Source organism: Elephantulus edwardii, unplaced genomic scaffold (assembly GCF_000299155.1).
Source record: "Elephantulus edwardii isolate Elephantulus edwardi_28Jun2011 unplaced genomic scaffold, EleEdw1.0 scaffold00002, whole genome shotgun sequence".
Lineage (NCBI taxonomy): Eukaryota > Metazoa > Chordata > Mammalia > Macroscelidea > Macroscelididae > Elephantulus > Elephantulus edwardii.
The window spans coordinates 33,238,349-33,252,076 of record NW_006399752.1 but is presented as its reverse complement, the minus strand read 5'-3'; the positions used below and the strand labels follow the sequence as shown (position 1 = coordinate 33,252,076).

The 13,728-nt window shown below is 57.1% G+C and overlaps 1 protein-coding gene across 1 annotated transcript; it reads left to right on the top strand.

Annotated features, from left to right (window-relative positions):
- Positions 1-828: 828 nt before the first annotated feature.
- SLC25A29 (solute carrier family 25 (mitochondrial carnitine/acylcarnitine carrier), member 29) lies at positions 829-9,985 on the top strand. Its single transcript, XM_006879173.1, has 3 exons — positions 829-864; positions 8,889-8,972; positions 9,170-9,985. Exon 3 carries the CDS (start codon positions 9,206-9,208, stop codon positions 9,983-9,985), a length of 780 nt encoding a protein of 259 aa, XP_006879235.1. The 5' UTR covers positions 829-864; positions 8,889-8,972; positions 9,170-9,205.
- Positions 9,986-13,728: the final 3,743 nt, after the last annotated feature.

Below are 13,728 nucleotides of genomic sequence, written 5' to 3'. Positions count from 1 at the left end.
GGCCGGCCTCCGTGATGGTGTCGACCTGCCCCATAGTGTTCCTCTGCTGCCCATACAAATGGTGGATGTTTATGGCCCGTGAACGTGAGGCCGTTACCTCACCAGGGGCTCCTGTCACTCAGGGCCATTGAGTTGGAGCTGATTCACAGCTGACCCTCCAGTGGTGACCGAGGCTGTAAATAGTGCGGAAGGAGTTGCCTGCCTTTCTTCCATGGAGCTTCTGGTGGATTTGAACCACCAGAGAACTAACCAGGTTAGTAATGCAACTCTGTACACAGTAAGCAGGCCACCAGAGCTCCCAGAACCAGGGGTGGGGTGACTCAGATGGTGTGCCCTCCAGCTCGAAAGGGTGGTGGCTCTGGTCGCCCAGAGGGACCTGAAGCAGGCCTGGCATCCGCTTCCGGAAGGTGATGGCTTCGAAATGCAGCGGAGCCCTACCGCTCCCTCACGCAGGGTCCCCAAGACGTGGAACGGTGGCATCCAACCCCCTCGACAGGCAGGAACAGTGAGGCTCTGAGACACTGAGCTGTGAGCACGGTCAAATCCCATCTGACTCCTCCTGCCTAGGCGGAGGGGTGTGTGGACCGGGGGGGGTCACCTCTGGATAACATCTGTGGTCCCACTAGGCCAGTCTGCTCTTGTGAGCTGGGCTCAGGCCAGCTTTGAATGGGCTGTTTGTCCTTGGGGACCCCCTATGATGGCGATCACAGGAGTTCGTGTGCCGTGGCTACATGCGTAGGTACCAGGTAAATGTCCCCCAGTGCCCTGCACTACAGGTGTCCAAAGCAGTTCATGTCACAAGTCTCCTTTCTCTCCTCAGGTGTGGCCGGCGTGCTGGTGGGACACCCGTTTGACACAGTCAAGGTGAGTTTCTCATCGTGGCTGAGAGCGCTGGCTTCTGTGGGGTGCAGGTATGGGGACAGGCTGACGGAGTTAGGGCCCGTCCCAGTTCTGACCTCAGGAACACGTCATGTCTTCCTAGGGGTTTAGGATGCAGAGCGAGACGCAGCCACCCTGAGGTCCAGGTGATGGTGCTGCCCCTGCCAGTTAGCCTACCGGCCAGGGTTAGTCTGTCCTGGGGCCTGGCCACCAGGGTGCTGAAGGACCTTCCCCCCACCCAGCCACATGGTCCTTACACAGAACTCCCCAGACATTGTCTTCCAACAAAGAGGAACTCTGAGGGAACACAGACAACTGGAGGGATTTGCTGTGTTGCCCCCACACAGTGGTTTATCCAGCTCACTGAGAAAGGGGGTACCCCTCTCAGATCCAAGGGGTTCCCGTCTCATCTTGTGCTCCCCTGGTGTCCTCCTTGGTGGATCCAGGCCTCAGATACACCCACTCCTCATCTCAGGGTGAAGTTGTTAACCTGGCCAAATTGAGACGCTTTCTTTTTTAAAAACTGGCTTGTGTGACAGTTTGCAGAGAAAATAGCAAATGGGTTTTCCATTCAACTGATCATACACATTCTGTGACATTGATCACAGTCCCCACATTGGAACCACACTCTTCTCCCTCCTGCCCTGTGAGTCTCATTTCCACTAACCCTTCTCTCTTACCCCTTCCTGCCCTTTAGCCCTGAGTAAAGCTGCCCTTTTGGTCTGTATGGTTGATTGTCCTAAAGAATTCAGTTACAGATGTCCCTGGGTTACTGTTCATCTTCTAAGCCTGTTGATTGTTTAGGTGAAAGCTGAGTCACAGAGTCAGGATGTTCCAGGTTCGGGGTGGGGGTGGGGGTGAACTAGTCTCTCTCAGAGCAGTAAGACTGGCTGTTTTTATGTGTCAAGAGTTTTGGTTCGTGTCTTGTCAGGACACTTGCATGCTATGCTGGCTTACCCTTGGATCCAGAACAAGCTGGAAGTGGCAGGGGGCACCAGGCCAGGCCTTTGGGCCTGCTGTAAGCATGAACTTGGCACCTTTCCTCACAGCCTGTGCTGGCCGCTGGGGCAACGCCAAAGCCGAAATATGTCACCCTGAGTTGGGCCCCTGCCTCCCCACGGAAGCTGGCACCACGCTCACCGACGTGTTTGCTGGCTGAGAAAACAACAGGCTGCCTTGGGCTGGGGCTCTGTCCTAACGAGGCAGGTTCTGGGTGCCCTCCAGTCCCTGTGCTGTGGGCACCCCGTCCTCCACAGTGTTGTGGGGTCAGAGTGAATGCTAGTGCTCAAAGACACGAGAGTGCTGGGTACACAGTGGTTAAAGAACTTGGCTGAAGGGGAGCTCTGGTGGCCTAGTGGCAAGGAGCTGCAACTACAATCCCAGAGGTGCACGGTTCGAATCCACCAGATGCTCTGCCGGGGAAGGAGGGACAATCTCCTCCTGTACCAGTCAGATCTGATTTGACGGTACACTCACACAATAATAATAAAATTAAAAAAAAAAAGAACTTGGCTGGTAACCAACCCGTCAGCAGTTCAAGCCCACTCACAGCTTCAAGGGAGAAAGATGGGCAGTTGCCATCTGTAAAAATTACAGTCGCAGAGGCCTGGGGCACTTTTCCGTCCTGCAGGGGCCCTGGCAGGCAGAATCACTTAGCAACACGGGTCTGGAGGCCGTGGGTTTGAGTTGGAAGGGCATGGAGTGCTGGGAGCAGGTAATGTTTAGAACGAGCCTGCAGGCTGGGCCTTCTTGGCAGGCAGTGGCCCCAGGTTCCCTGCAGGAGCTGGAGGGAGGCCAGCAGAGGCTCCCAGTGCACTGCTCACACTCTCTCACACACACCCACACCTGTGCCCTGGCTCTACCCGCCAGCAGCCCACACGTCACCCATCAGAGCAGCCCGGAACAGCCTGACAGTCCCCATGGGAGCCTGCGGGACACCTCTTGGTCTTGTGCCATGAGGCACCTCACTTCCTCAGCGGGCTCTGTGGAGGCCAGCCCTGCATAGCTGCATCTGGCTAGGCCGGGCATAACTGCCTCCTTGGCTTTGGGCCTCCAACTTCCTCCTAGTGTATGAGCCTCACACACCTAAAGTCACTCTACACCAGGAAGGAGCCCCGTGATCCCACTTCTTCTCTCACTCTAGTCCAGTCAGAACTGGCTCAAGGCTGGACCGTGCACCAGGCTGTAAATCACACAGGACGAGCTTACCCATCTTTACCCCAAGGAGCCACTGGTGGGTTTGAACCACTGCATGGCAGAGAGCAGCGTATCTCCCCACAGATTCGTCCACTAAGCTCTGTTCCATCCCAGGGCTTTGAAGGGTGCCTGGACCTTCCATCGTAGCTGGAGGGTGTCTTCACGACCTTCGTTATTTGTTGTGTACTGTGTGTCGGAGACGGCGAGGTTGGCACAGGACAGAGCAGGGTTCAGGGCTGTTGTACACAGGGTCGCTATGAGTCGCAGGCGACTTGACAGCACATGACAACAACTGCGGAGTCTGAACCAATCCGTAGCTGGTTTTCAGGGACAGTTAATCGCAAGAGGAGATTGCTCATCTTTCTCCCACAGAGCAGCTAGTGGATTTGAACCACACACCTTTGGGTTGGCGGTGCACTTCCTCACCACTAGGCCATGAGAACTCCTTTATTTATTTATATTTACTTTTTTAAATATATTTTCTTTTTTTTCTAACTTTTACTGCAATCTGGGTAAATGATGACTGAGCATATTCCTTTCCCATTCCGCAGTTCCTACACTTTGGTTCGTGGCATCAGCTGCCCTACGATGTCGCAGCATATTCCCCACTTCTTCCCTGTGGTTCCCATTTCCATTTATCCTTACCCCCCCCCCGCCCCCGCCCCATCCCTTTCTGTACTACGAGCTTTTTCCCTGGGCAGACGCTGCCCTTTGGTTGTTCTGAGATGTGTGTTCCTCCCCAGTGCTGCTGTTCATCACACGGGCCTGTCCGGTTGATAGCTGAGTAACAGGGCTTCGAGAATGTTTACTTGTGACTCTTTCTAGTCCTGTGACCAACCAACATTTTATCATCAGAAGGAAACCTCATCCAGTCAGCACACTCCCCCACCCAGTTCCAAGGCCTGCCTGTCCCCTGGGTCCCACACTGTGACACTCTGCAGAGCACAGGACATGCTCTGGGTCTCACTGAAGGCAGTACCTTCAGTGGGGTCAAGTCGGGACCCCCTGTCTCTCTCGGTGCACAGAAAGGGAGATGCTTGCTTCCTCTTCCCACGAGTCCATCGCCACGTTTTGTGTTTGGCCCCGCAACCTCTGCCACAGAACCCCATCCTTAGGGCCGCATCCATCCCCCTGAACCAGCTTATTGTTATAAAGAACCGTGTTCCTGGTTCTGTACTGTCAAGTCGGAAATGACCCACCGCTGACCCTCCAGCAGGTTTCCAGAGGCAGTAAGTTCCCGGGAGGAGGTTGCCCGTCTTCTCTTGCAGAACAGCTGCGGGGTTCAAACGGTGTGCCTTTGGCTTGGCAGGGCAACTCCTTGGCACTAGGCCGCCAGAGCTCCCTAAAAGAAATACAAGTTGTAAGAAAAATAGATAAATAAGCAGAGATACGTGGACCAGGAAGAAGCGGCCTGTGGTGTTTTCCTTGAAGTTTTGTGAATTCTGCAAGACCATGTGACCCTGCTTTTGGCAAAGTGGGGGTGTACCTCTGAGTGCTGCTGCCGTTGGTTGCCACGTGGAGAAAACATCGGAAGGGTGGAGAAGGACTTGCCTGGAATGGCAGAGGGTCAGCGAAAGAGAGTAGATGGACAGGATGGCACGGGACAGGGCAGGGTTCAGGTCAGCTGTTCACAGGATCACTGAGTTGTACTCAGTCAACAACAGCAACAGCTTGAAGGCACATTTGAGGGGCTGGCTGGTCCCCGAGGCCCCCCTTGCCTTCTAGGGCATCCCCCATCTTAACGTCCTGGCTGTGTGTTCCTTTCGCCTCTTCTGAATCTTGTGTCCAGAATCCTCTGGGGCACCCTGTCGTGGCTGAGGTGGACGTGGTGTGTCTCCAGGCCCACTGTCTTCCTGGTTTCCTGTCACACCCAGAGTGACACACTGTCCCCATCCTTGTCCACATTCCTGCAGAAAGCAGTCCTGTCTTCCCTTGTCCTGACAATAAAGCAGGGACACTGTGTCCAAGGACATTTTTATCAGGAGTGGTCACTCGGTCCAAGGAGGGTGGTGACTGTCCTCCTGGAGGGAGGATCTTGAGGGTGGGAAGTCTTGGAACTGAAGGAGAGTTGTGGAGCTGGGAGGGGTTTTGGGGGGTCCTGAAGGTGGGGGGGCAGTCATAGAGCTGAGTGGGGGTCGTGGAGCTAGGGAGGAGTCAAGCTGAGGCTGCAGTCGTGGAACAAGGGGCAGGGCATGGTCATGGGGTGTGGGGGATGTCATGGAGGGGAACTCATGGAGTCAGGGTGGGGTAGGGAGCTGGGGGTGGGGTCGCAGAGTTGGAGAGATGTCATGGAAGAGGACCCACAGAGCCAGGGTGGGGTAGAGAGCTGGGGGAGTGGAGGAGGGGGACTCACAGAGCGGGATAGGGTAGGAAGATGGGGGGTCATGGAGCTGGAGTGGGATACACAGAGCTGGGGTGAGGTAGGGAACTGAGCGTCATGGGGCTGGGATCATGGGGGGGACTCACAGAGCCAGGATGGAGTATGGAGCTGGGGGGGGTTCTTAGGGAGACTTGCAGAGCCAGGGTGGGGTAGGGAGCTGGGGGCTGTAGAGCTAGGGAGTTGTGGGACTAGGGGGTCATGTCGGAGGACTCACGGAACTGGGATGGGGCAGGGGGTTGTGAAGCTGAGGGACTCAGCTGTGAAGGGGTACTCAGTTGTGAGGGGGGACTCAGAGCCAGGGTGAGGTAGGAAACTGGGGGGATATTGTGGAGGGGGACTCAAGAAGCTGGGGTGGGCTAGGGAGCTGGGGGATCATAGAGCTGGGGGATGTTGTGGAGGGGACCCATGGAGCTGGGGAGAGGTAGGGAGCTGGGGGTCATAGAGGGGGACTCAGAGCCAGGGTGGGGTAGGAAATTGGGGGGTTGTGGAGCTAGAGGGTCACGGAGGGGGACTCAAAGAGCTGGAGTGGGGTAAGAAGCTGGGGGATCATGGAGCCAGGCATTGCTGCATCTGGATAAGTGTAGATGATCTACTGTAACCGTCCTGGCCCTGTGGGTAGGTGCCTCTGTCCAGAACTTTGTTGTGGGTCAATGTGATCCTAATCTACTGTCCAGGCCTCCCACACCCAGGTGTCCTCTGTGCCTGGCCAGGACATGTCTGGGGGTGGGGAACTCACGCAGAACTGGTCAAGAAGCTTTCTCTTGCGGGAGCCTTCAAGTTGGGGTCTCCCAGCCCTGGGGAATCTGGGAGCTTCATGGCCTTCTATGGTGTCCTCTTTTCAAAGTAGGGGATCCTGGCCCCTATAAACCCTCAGAATTTCAGCTCTCAATTTGCTAAGACATGGACTGCTGATCTGTATGTTGTGATGGTGGTGTTAGGTGCTGTCAAGTTGACTCCAACCCTATGAATAATGGCTCTGAGCCTAGCCCTCTCCTGAGCCAACAGCACAGACGTCCCCAAAGCCTGGCCCCTCAACTTTCAGGCAATAAGGCTCATCAGACACCTGGGGCGAGGCACGCTGGGGTCGCTGGGGCCCTGGTGCGGTGCATCTCCATGAGGCTGACACCCAATCCCACGGTCATTTCCAACTCATCATGACTCTTCATCCAGCCTCCCGGCCTGCAAGTCTTTATAAAAGCAGACTGTCCCATCTTTCTGCCATGGGGTGGCTGGCCGGTTTGAACCACTAACCTTTTGATTAGAAGACCAACATGTAACACACTACACCACCAGAACACCTTCACCAGCCTTAAGGATGCTGCCTGGACACGGTCAGGACTTGCATGCACCAAGGAGGCAGCGCAGGGTAAAACAGCCCTGTCGGCCTTGCTATGAAGATAGGGCTGAAAGCGAAGAAGGAAGCCCCGCCCCTCCCAAGATTGAAGCCACAGCAAAAGCATTAAAGGCCAAGAAGGTGTCCTGAAGGGCATCTCCAGCCACACACACATAAAAAAGGACCACACGTCACCCACCTTCCGGCACCCTAAGTTGCTGAGACTCCAAAGGCATCTTGAGTACCCCCGGGAGAGCGTCCCCAGGAGAAACAAACTTGACCACTATGCCATCAAGTTTCCCCTGACCACTGAGTTAGCCATGAAGTAGACAGAAGATAACAACATACTTGTGTTCATTGTGGATGTCAAGGCCAACAAGCACCAAATCAAATGAGCTGGAAAGAAGCTCTGTGACATTTATGTGGCCAAGGTCAACACCTTGATTAGGCCTGATGGAGGGAAGGCCTGTTATGTTCGCCTTGCTCCTGACTATGATGCTTTGAATATTGCCAACAAATTTGGGATCATCTAAACTGAGTCCAGCTGGCTAATTCTAAACATCAATTTTTTTTTTACTTCTTTTTTAAATTTAATTTTTTACTATCTTTTGTGCGTGTACCGTCAAGTTGGATCTTACTGGTACAGGAGGAGATTGCCCCTCCTTCTCCAGCAGAGCATCTGGTGGATTTGAACCACGAACCTCTGGCATTGCAGTTGCAGCTTCTTGCCACTAGGCTAAATACCAATTTTTATCAGCAACAAAACCCCAGTTGGTGCCCCTGCTAGGTGCTGCAGGCCCCAAGGTGCTCCTCCTGGGACCCCTGCACACTGGAGAGATGTGGATCCCGAGCCAGGTGTTGGCTGTTCACTAAAGTTTTTGGTTCAAACCTACCACTCACTCCTCTGGATAAAGGAGCAGCCCGCATCTGTAAAGGTGAAGGGCCAACGCGGACTCACTGATGTGAAGTCAGATACCACCCAGCGACCCTACAGGACAGAGCAAAAGCGACCCCCCACCCCGCAGGGTTTGCAGGCTGTCACCATGCATTCAGACGGCTTCACCTGTCTCCTCTGGAGCAACTGGTGGATTTGAATCACTGATACTTCTTCAGCTGGCTGCCAGGCACTTAACTCACTGCACCACCAAAGGCACGCCACAGAGCGAGCACAGCCTTGGAAGCCCTGTGGGGACTGTCCAGGAGGACGGCTGGGAGTTGGACTCACCTCGACAGCTATGAGGTCTTGGGGTTTTATCCTGGTGGTGAACACGGAAGGGTCCTTCCATCCAGACAGAAGCCGGGCTGTACCCTCTGAGGGCTCTCGGCCACCAGCCTCCCACCGCCTTGCTCAGTACAGCAACTCAGGGTCCTGGAGAGGAGGAGGACGCAGGTGGCATCAAATTGCAAAGCACCCCTGAGCCTCAGGCCTCTCATCTGTGAAATGGGTGCCCCAGCACAAGGCTCAGCTCGCTCACTGGTGACTTTAGCTGCAATCCAGCCTTGTTAATGAATCAGATGTGGGAATTGACTGGTCACCCCCATCCCAGCACCGATTCTAGTTCAGGAAATGTTCCTCCCACTCTCGCCTGCAGAGCCTGTGGGTCCAGCGTGGAGACAAGCAACAAAGGCCTGGGCATGGCTAAGGCTCTCAAATGTGCCTGTCCCCAAGCCACAGAGTTGCTGACCTAGGTCCCCAAGGAGATACCAACCACCCTGCCACCACTTTATTGTATTCACTGATGGCCGCTGTCCTTGGGAGCGCTCCTGGTGGGAACCAGGCCTCCTTGGAGTCCCTGCAGAGCTGGGAGGCCGTGTGGAGCCTCAGGCCAGAGGCCTGCGGCAGTCACTGTGTCTGGACAGAAGCCATTCAGCCAGGGTGGCTGTGATGTGTGTGTGCGTGCGCACATGCGCACACGCTCTGAATCAAGTAGCAGAAATGGCTTGGCCTGCACTGGTCTCAGCCCAGTGTGCTCGGCTCCTAGCCCCCTGCCTGGGAGCAGCATACGGGCCCACCACCCTGCAGTCTCACAAGCCCAGCTTCGGGGTGCCCTGCCTTGGCCTCGCCTTCCATGACCCTGCTCACGGGCCCTGACCTTCCAGGTGCGGCTGCAGGTGCAGAGCGGCTCGAAGCCCCAGTACCGAGGGACACTGCATTGCTTCCAGTCCATCGTCCGGCAGGAAAGCGTGAGTGGCCCGGGGTGGGAATTGGGGGGCGTGCCAGCTGCAGGGACGCGGAGGGGTTCTTCTGCCCACGTGTTCATTGCATCTATGATCACTGCGGAATCAGGGCTGGGGAACGGTCCTGGCCACATCCACCCGGGTCCTCAGGGGCAGAGCCGAGGGGGCGCCCCTGCCCCCTGACACCCACTCTCGCCCCGCAGGTGCTGGGTCTTTACAAGGGGCTGGGCTCGCCCCTCATGGGACTCACCTTCATCAACGCGCTCGTGTTCGGCGTGCAGGGCAACACGCTGCGCGCCCTGGGCCGCGACACACCGCTGAACCAGTTCGTGGCGGGCGCGGCGGCGGGTGCCATCCAGTGCGTCATCTGCTGCCCCATGGAGCTGGCCAAGACGCGGCTGCAGCTGCAGGAGACGGGCCCGGCGCGCACCTACCGCGGCTCGCTGCACTGCCTGGCACACATCTACCGGCGCGAGGGGCTGCGCGGCGTCAACCGCGGCATGGTGGCCACGCTGCTGCGCGAGACGCCCAGCTTCGGCGTCTACTTCCTGTCCTACGACGTGCTCACGCGCTGCCTGGGCTGCGAGCCGGGCGACCGGCTGCTGGTGCCCAAGCTGCTGCTGGCGGGCGGCACGTCGGGCATCCTGTCCTGGCTGTCCACCTATCCCATGGACGTGGTCAAGTCGCGGCTGCAGGCCGACGGGCTGCGGGGTGCCCCGCGCTACCAGGGCATCGCTGACTGCGCGCGCCAGAGCTACGAGGCCGAGGGCTGGCGCGTCTTCACGCGCGGCCTCACCTCCACGCTGCTGCGCGCCTTCCCGGTTAACGCGGCCACCTTCGCCACGGTCACCGTGGTGCTCACCTACGCACGCGGCGAGGAGGCCCAGCACGAGGGCGAGGCGGCGTCTGCGGCTGCCCCGGTGGCACCTGCACGCCCAGCCTGTGAGCGCATCCTGCCTTCTCCCGGCCCCACCTCCGCGGCGGCTCTGAGGGGCAGGGACCCCAGTGCACTGGATTGAGTTCTTCTCAGCTGGACCATGAACTTCACGTCCTTGGGCCTCAGTTTTCTCAGCATTTGAATGGTTACCCTCACTCCATCCACACTGGACAGTCGTGGAGGTCGGAGACGATGCCTGCCGAAATGACCGCTTGGAGCGCACTGTGCTCCTGGGCGTTCCAGGGTCCAGCCTCAGGCATGTCCTCTGGTCGGCCTGCACCCCACTCCAAGGGCATCCACCTGCCCCTCATGGGTGCCTGGCAGCTCACTCCTTCCCCACGGGCAAAGCTCCAAGACACCTCGCGGCCACCTCTCTGCCTCTGAGGAACAGAGATGTGCACGGAAACTTCCTGGTGTGGCAGGACTGGGTCCTCCAGGTTGTACCCCAACTTCATACAACACTGTGGGGGGATGCTCCTCCCCATGTGGGGTCCTGAGGACCTCCAGGAGACTTACAGAAGGTTCAAGGGAAGCCCAGTTCAAGGGAAGCCACAGACTGGAGGAGAGAGTTCCCTCCCAGCCCCATGGCCTCAGGCTGCCCAACTGGAAGATGTCTCTGATTCTGGCCCAGTGCTGCCAGCCAGGATCCCCCACAATGTCCACAGGGTTCAGCAGAGGGGGGCAGTATGGGTCTCACCCAGGGCTGGGACCATCTAAGTCACAGCCAAGCCAAAGGTCAACAACTCGAACTGATCCACAGCCCACATTCCCTGCAGCGGGGTGTGCTGTGTTAGGGTTCCCCAGAGGCAGCAGGCACTGTAAGGGCCCCACGGGCTGAGGAAGGGAGCCCATCCCTGAAAGAGTGGGAGCTGAGGCCGTGTGCCTGGACGGGGCAGGCTGGAGTGCTGAGGGCATGAAGGCAGGTCTGGCCCCAAGGGTCACCATTGCCCAGAGCCGGGTCCCTGGTGAGACCAACTGTTCTGGACCTGCTCATTGAGACAACCCCAACTCCTGATAATGGGCCTTTAACTACTGTGTCCGGAGGGAATAAAGCTCTGTTGTCTTTTTAGAGAATGGGAGGACCTTGCTTGTGTGTTGTTGAGGAGGGATATGCAACTGATGGGGGGCTGAGTGAGCCCAGGGCCAGGCACAGCCTCAGCCAGACCTCAGAGGTCTGCAAGGAGCCTGGGGCACATTAGCCTCAGCTAACGGTCGGAAGTGTCACACCCAGGGGCCCCTCAGAAGGACTGGGGTTCTACTTTGAAATGTGGGGTGTCTTGCGAGGGAACCCTGGACCCTGCCTCTAGCAATACGAAGGATAAGTCCTCTGGGGGTGTCACCAGCTGTGGGGGAACGTACCGAGGGGAAACAGTGCTGAATCAGGGCTCTGAGTGCTGGGGGTGGGTGGAGTCAAGGAAGGGCATCTGGCCAGACCTCGTGCTAAATGGGGTCCCTGCTGTTCCTGGGTACCTCAAGTGTTGCCCCTTCTACGACTCTCAGGGGAGGCATCTTTCCTCCCACTGCTGAGCCACAAATACCCCCAGGCTGGGGAGGGACCCCAATTTCCTCCATAACGGGTGCTCCTCCAGGTCTAAAACCCACTGAATCCCAGAACCATGCAATTAGCTGCATTTCAGGGAAAGGAGGCTGGGAAGGGCTGGCTGGTGAGCCCAGGTACCTGTTAGCCTGTATGCTCCAAGTGAGGGTCCCTGGTGACGGCTGACACCCATGTCCCCTGCCCTAGGCACCCCAGCCTCACTTTCCTCTGAAGAGACACCACGGGCAGTTGTAGGGACGGGGACACAGACCAGGCTGGCTGACCCAGGGAGGACCCAAGTGGAGTCTTGCTCACCACCCTTGACCTGGTGACATCACAGGAGTGACTTCACATTGGCCTCAGCAGGTGCAGAGGCTGCAGAGATAGGACACTCCTAAACAGATGTTTACCAACAAGTTTTGGTGAGGTACTTTAACAAATTAGAATATTCTGATTGGAATTTAATTCTAGTTTTAAAAAGTAACACAAGAATATGGTGAAAACCAGAAACACAACCTGAAGAGGGTACTCTCCCAATCCCCACCAGGCCTCTCCAGTCCCCAGTCAATCCTGGGCAGCCCCCTGCCCTCCCCAAGCATCACAGCCCTGCCTCCACTTTCACTGTTCAGGCCAGCCTACTTAGCTGGGTATCATCTGCCAGCTTCTTTGGTCTTCAGCGGGTCAGCTCAGGGAGCAGCTAGGATAGGAACAATGGTGGCCAGAGGGGCTCTGTGGGACATGGGTGGCCAGGAGGAGTTAGGGCAAGTGCCTTGGTGACCGCTAAGCCATTTGGTGCTGGTGACAAGGTTGGGGAGAGCCAACAGGGGCCCTGATAAGAGACAGTGACAGGCCCTCCTGGTACATGCCCAGTATTCACTCTGCCCTTGCTCTGGTGGCCTGGTGGCGAGAATCTGTGCTGCAATCCTGAAGGTATGATGTTCGAATCCACCAGCTGCTCCAGGGAGAAAGATGGGCAACCTCCCCCTTTGGAATTAAGTGGTTCAGAAAACCTGCCGCAGAGTCAGCTATGGGTCAGTTCCTGCTAGGTGGTACACAACAAAGCTCCAGTTTGGTTTGGTGCCAGATCTGGCCAATGACAAAAGCAGATGTCAAGAGGTGTGGGCATCTGGGTAAGCTTTGGAAATACTAGACCCTTCAATCTATTGAGACATCAGCCATTGAAAGCTGCTGGGGCAGAGCTGTACTCGGACACGCTGTGGGGCTAGAGCAGCCTGAAAGGACCTCATCACCTAACTGCATAAATGAGGGCGACAGAAGATCCAGTCCAAGGGTCCTTGGGGATTCATTTCCAGCTGGCCACAGTAGTCTTCCCCCCCTTCCAGATCCCACCTCTCCCACACCTGTCCTGACTTTGGTGGCCAAGTGGGAGGGATCATAGTGATCCCAGCTCCAGGGCCATGCCTGCCCTTGGGTGCTGCATGGGGCTGACCGGATGAGTGAGACCAGGGATCTGATGTTCTGGGCCTCAGGTAACCCTGGGGTCTCCAGCCTCGCCGTCCCCAGGGCAGGGTGCAAGAGCATCTTCCAGGCTGGCAGGCAGAGGCACCACGCTCCTGCTCAGGGTTTTCCCAGGGGTGTCTGCTCTTCAACCCACCCAGTGTTCACCATGGTAGCAGGCCAGGCAGTCTCCGCCTCCCATCCAGCTTCACCTGGATCACGGTGCTGACACAGGAGCGAGTTCCACAACCCCAAAGAAACTGGTGGTGGTGGGCCACGTCCAGGCTGAGGCCCACCCCTCTCCTCCTACACCCCTTACTCCATTTTTTTATCCCTGGCTCTGTGAGTACTGAAAGCATCAATGAGGGACAGAACTGAGGAAGAGGCCAGCAGACAGAGGCTCTCAGCAAGGCAGAGGCTATGCAAGCGGTCAGCATCAGACCGCCTGGGTGCAGGGTGAAAGTCTGGGGTTCTGTTCTTAGGAGCGGGAGCCAGGGAAGGCTTGTGTGAGGTGGGAAGATCACCGGGGGTGGGGGTTGGATACGTCTGGGCACCACACCCTTCCAGAACTGGTGCCTTGGGGGGCCCGTGGGGATAGGCCCAGTCAGTAGCTCTACCTCTGAGAGCCCAGGGCTTCCAGCTCCCCAGTCCCTTGCTTGCTGAAGCTTGTGCTACTCAGCAATCTCCAGGGGTCGTGTGGAGGTCTACATGCAATGACATGGGCTCTCTTCTCTTAAAACACATAAATAAAACAATTCTACACGCAGTGCCTCCCCACCTCAGGCCTCCCTCATGCGCGGCAGAGAAGGGGCTCAGGCACCTCTGAGCAG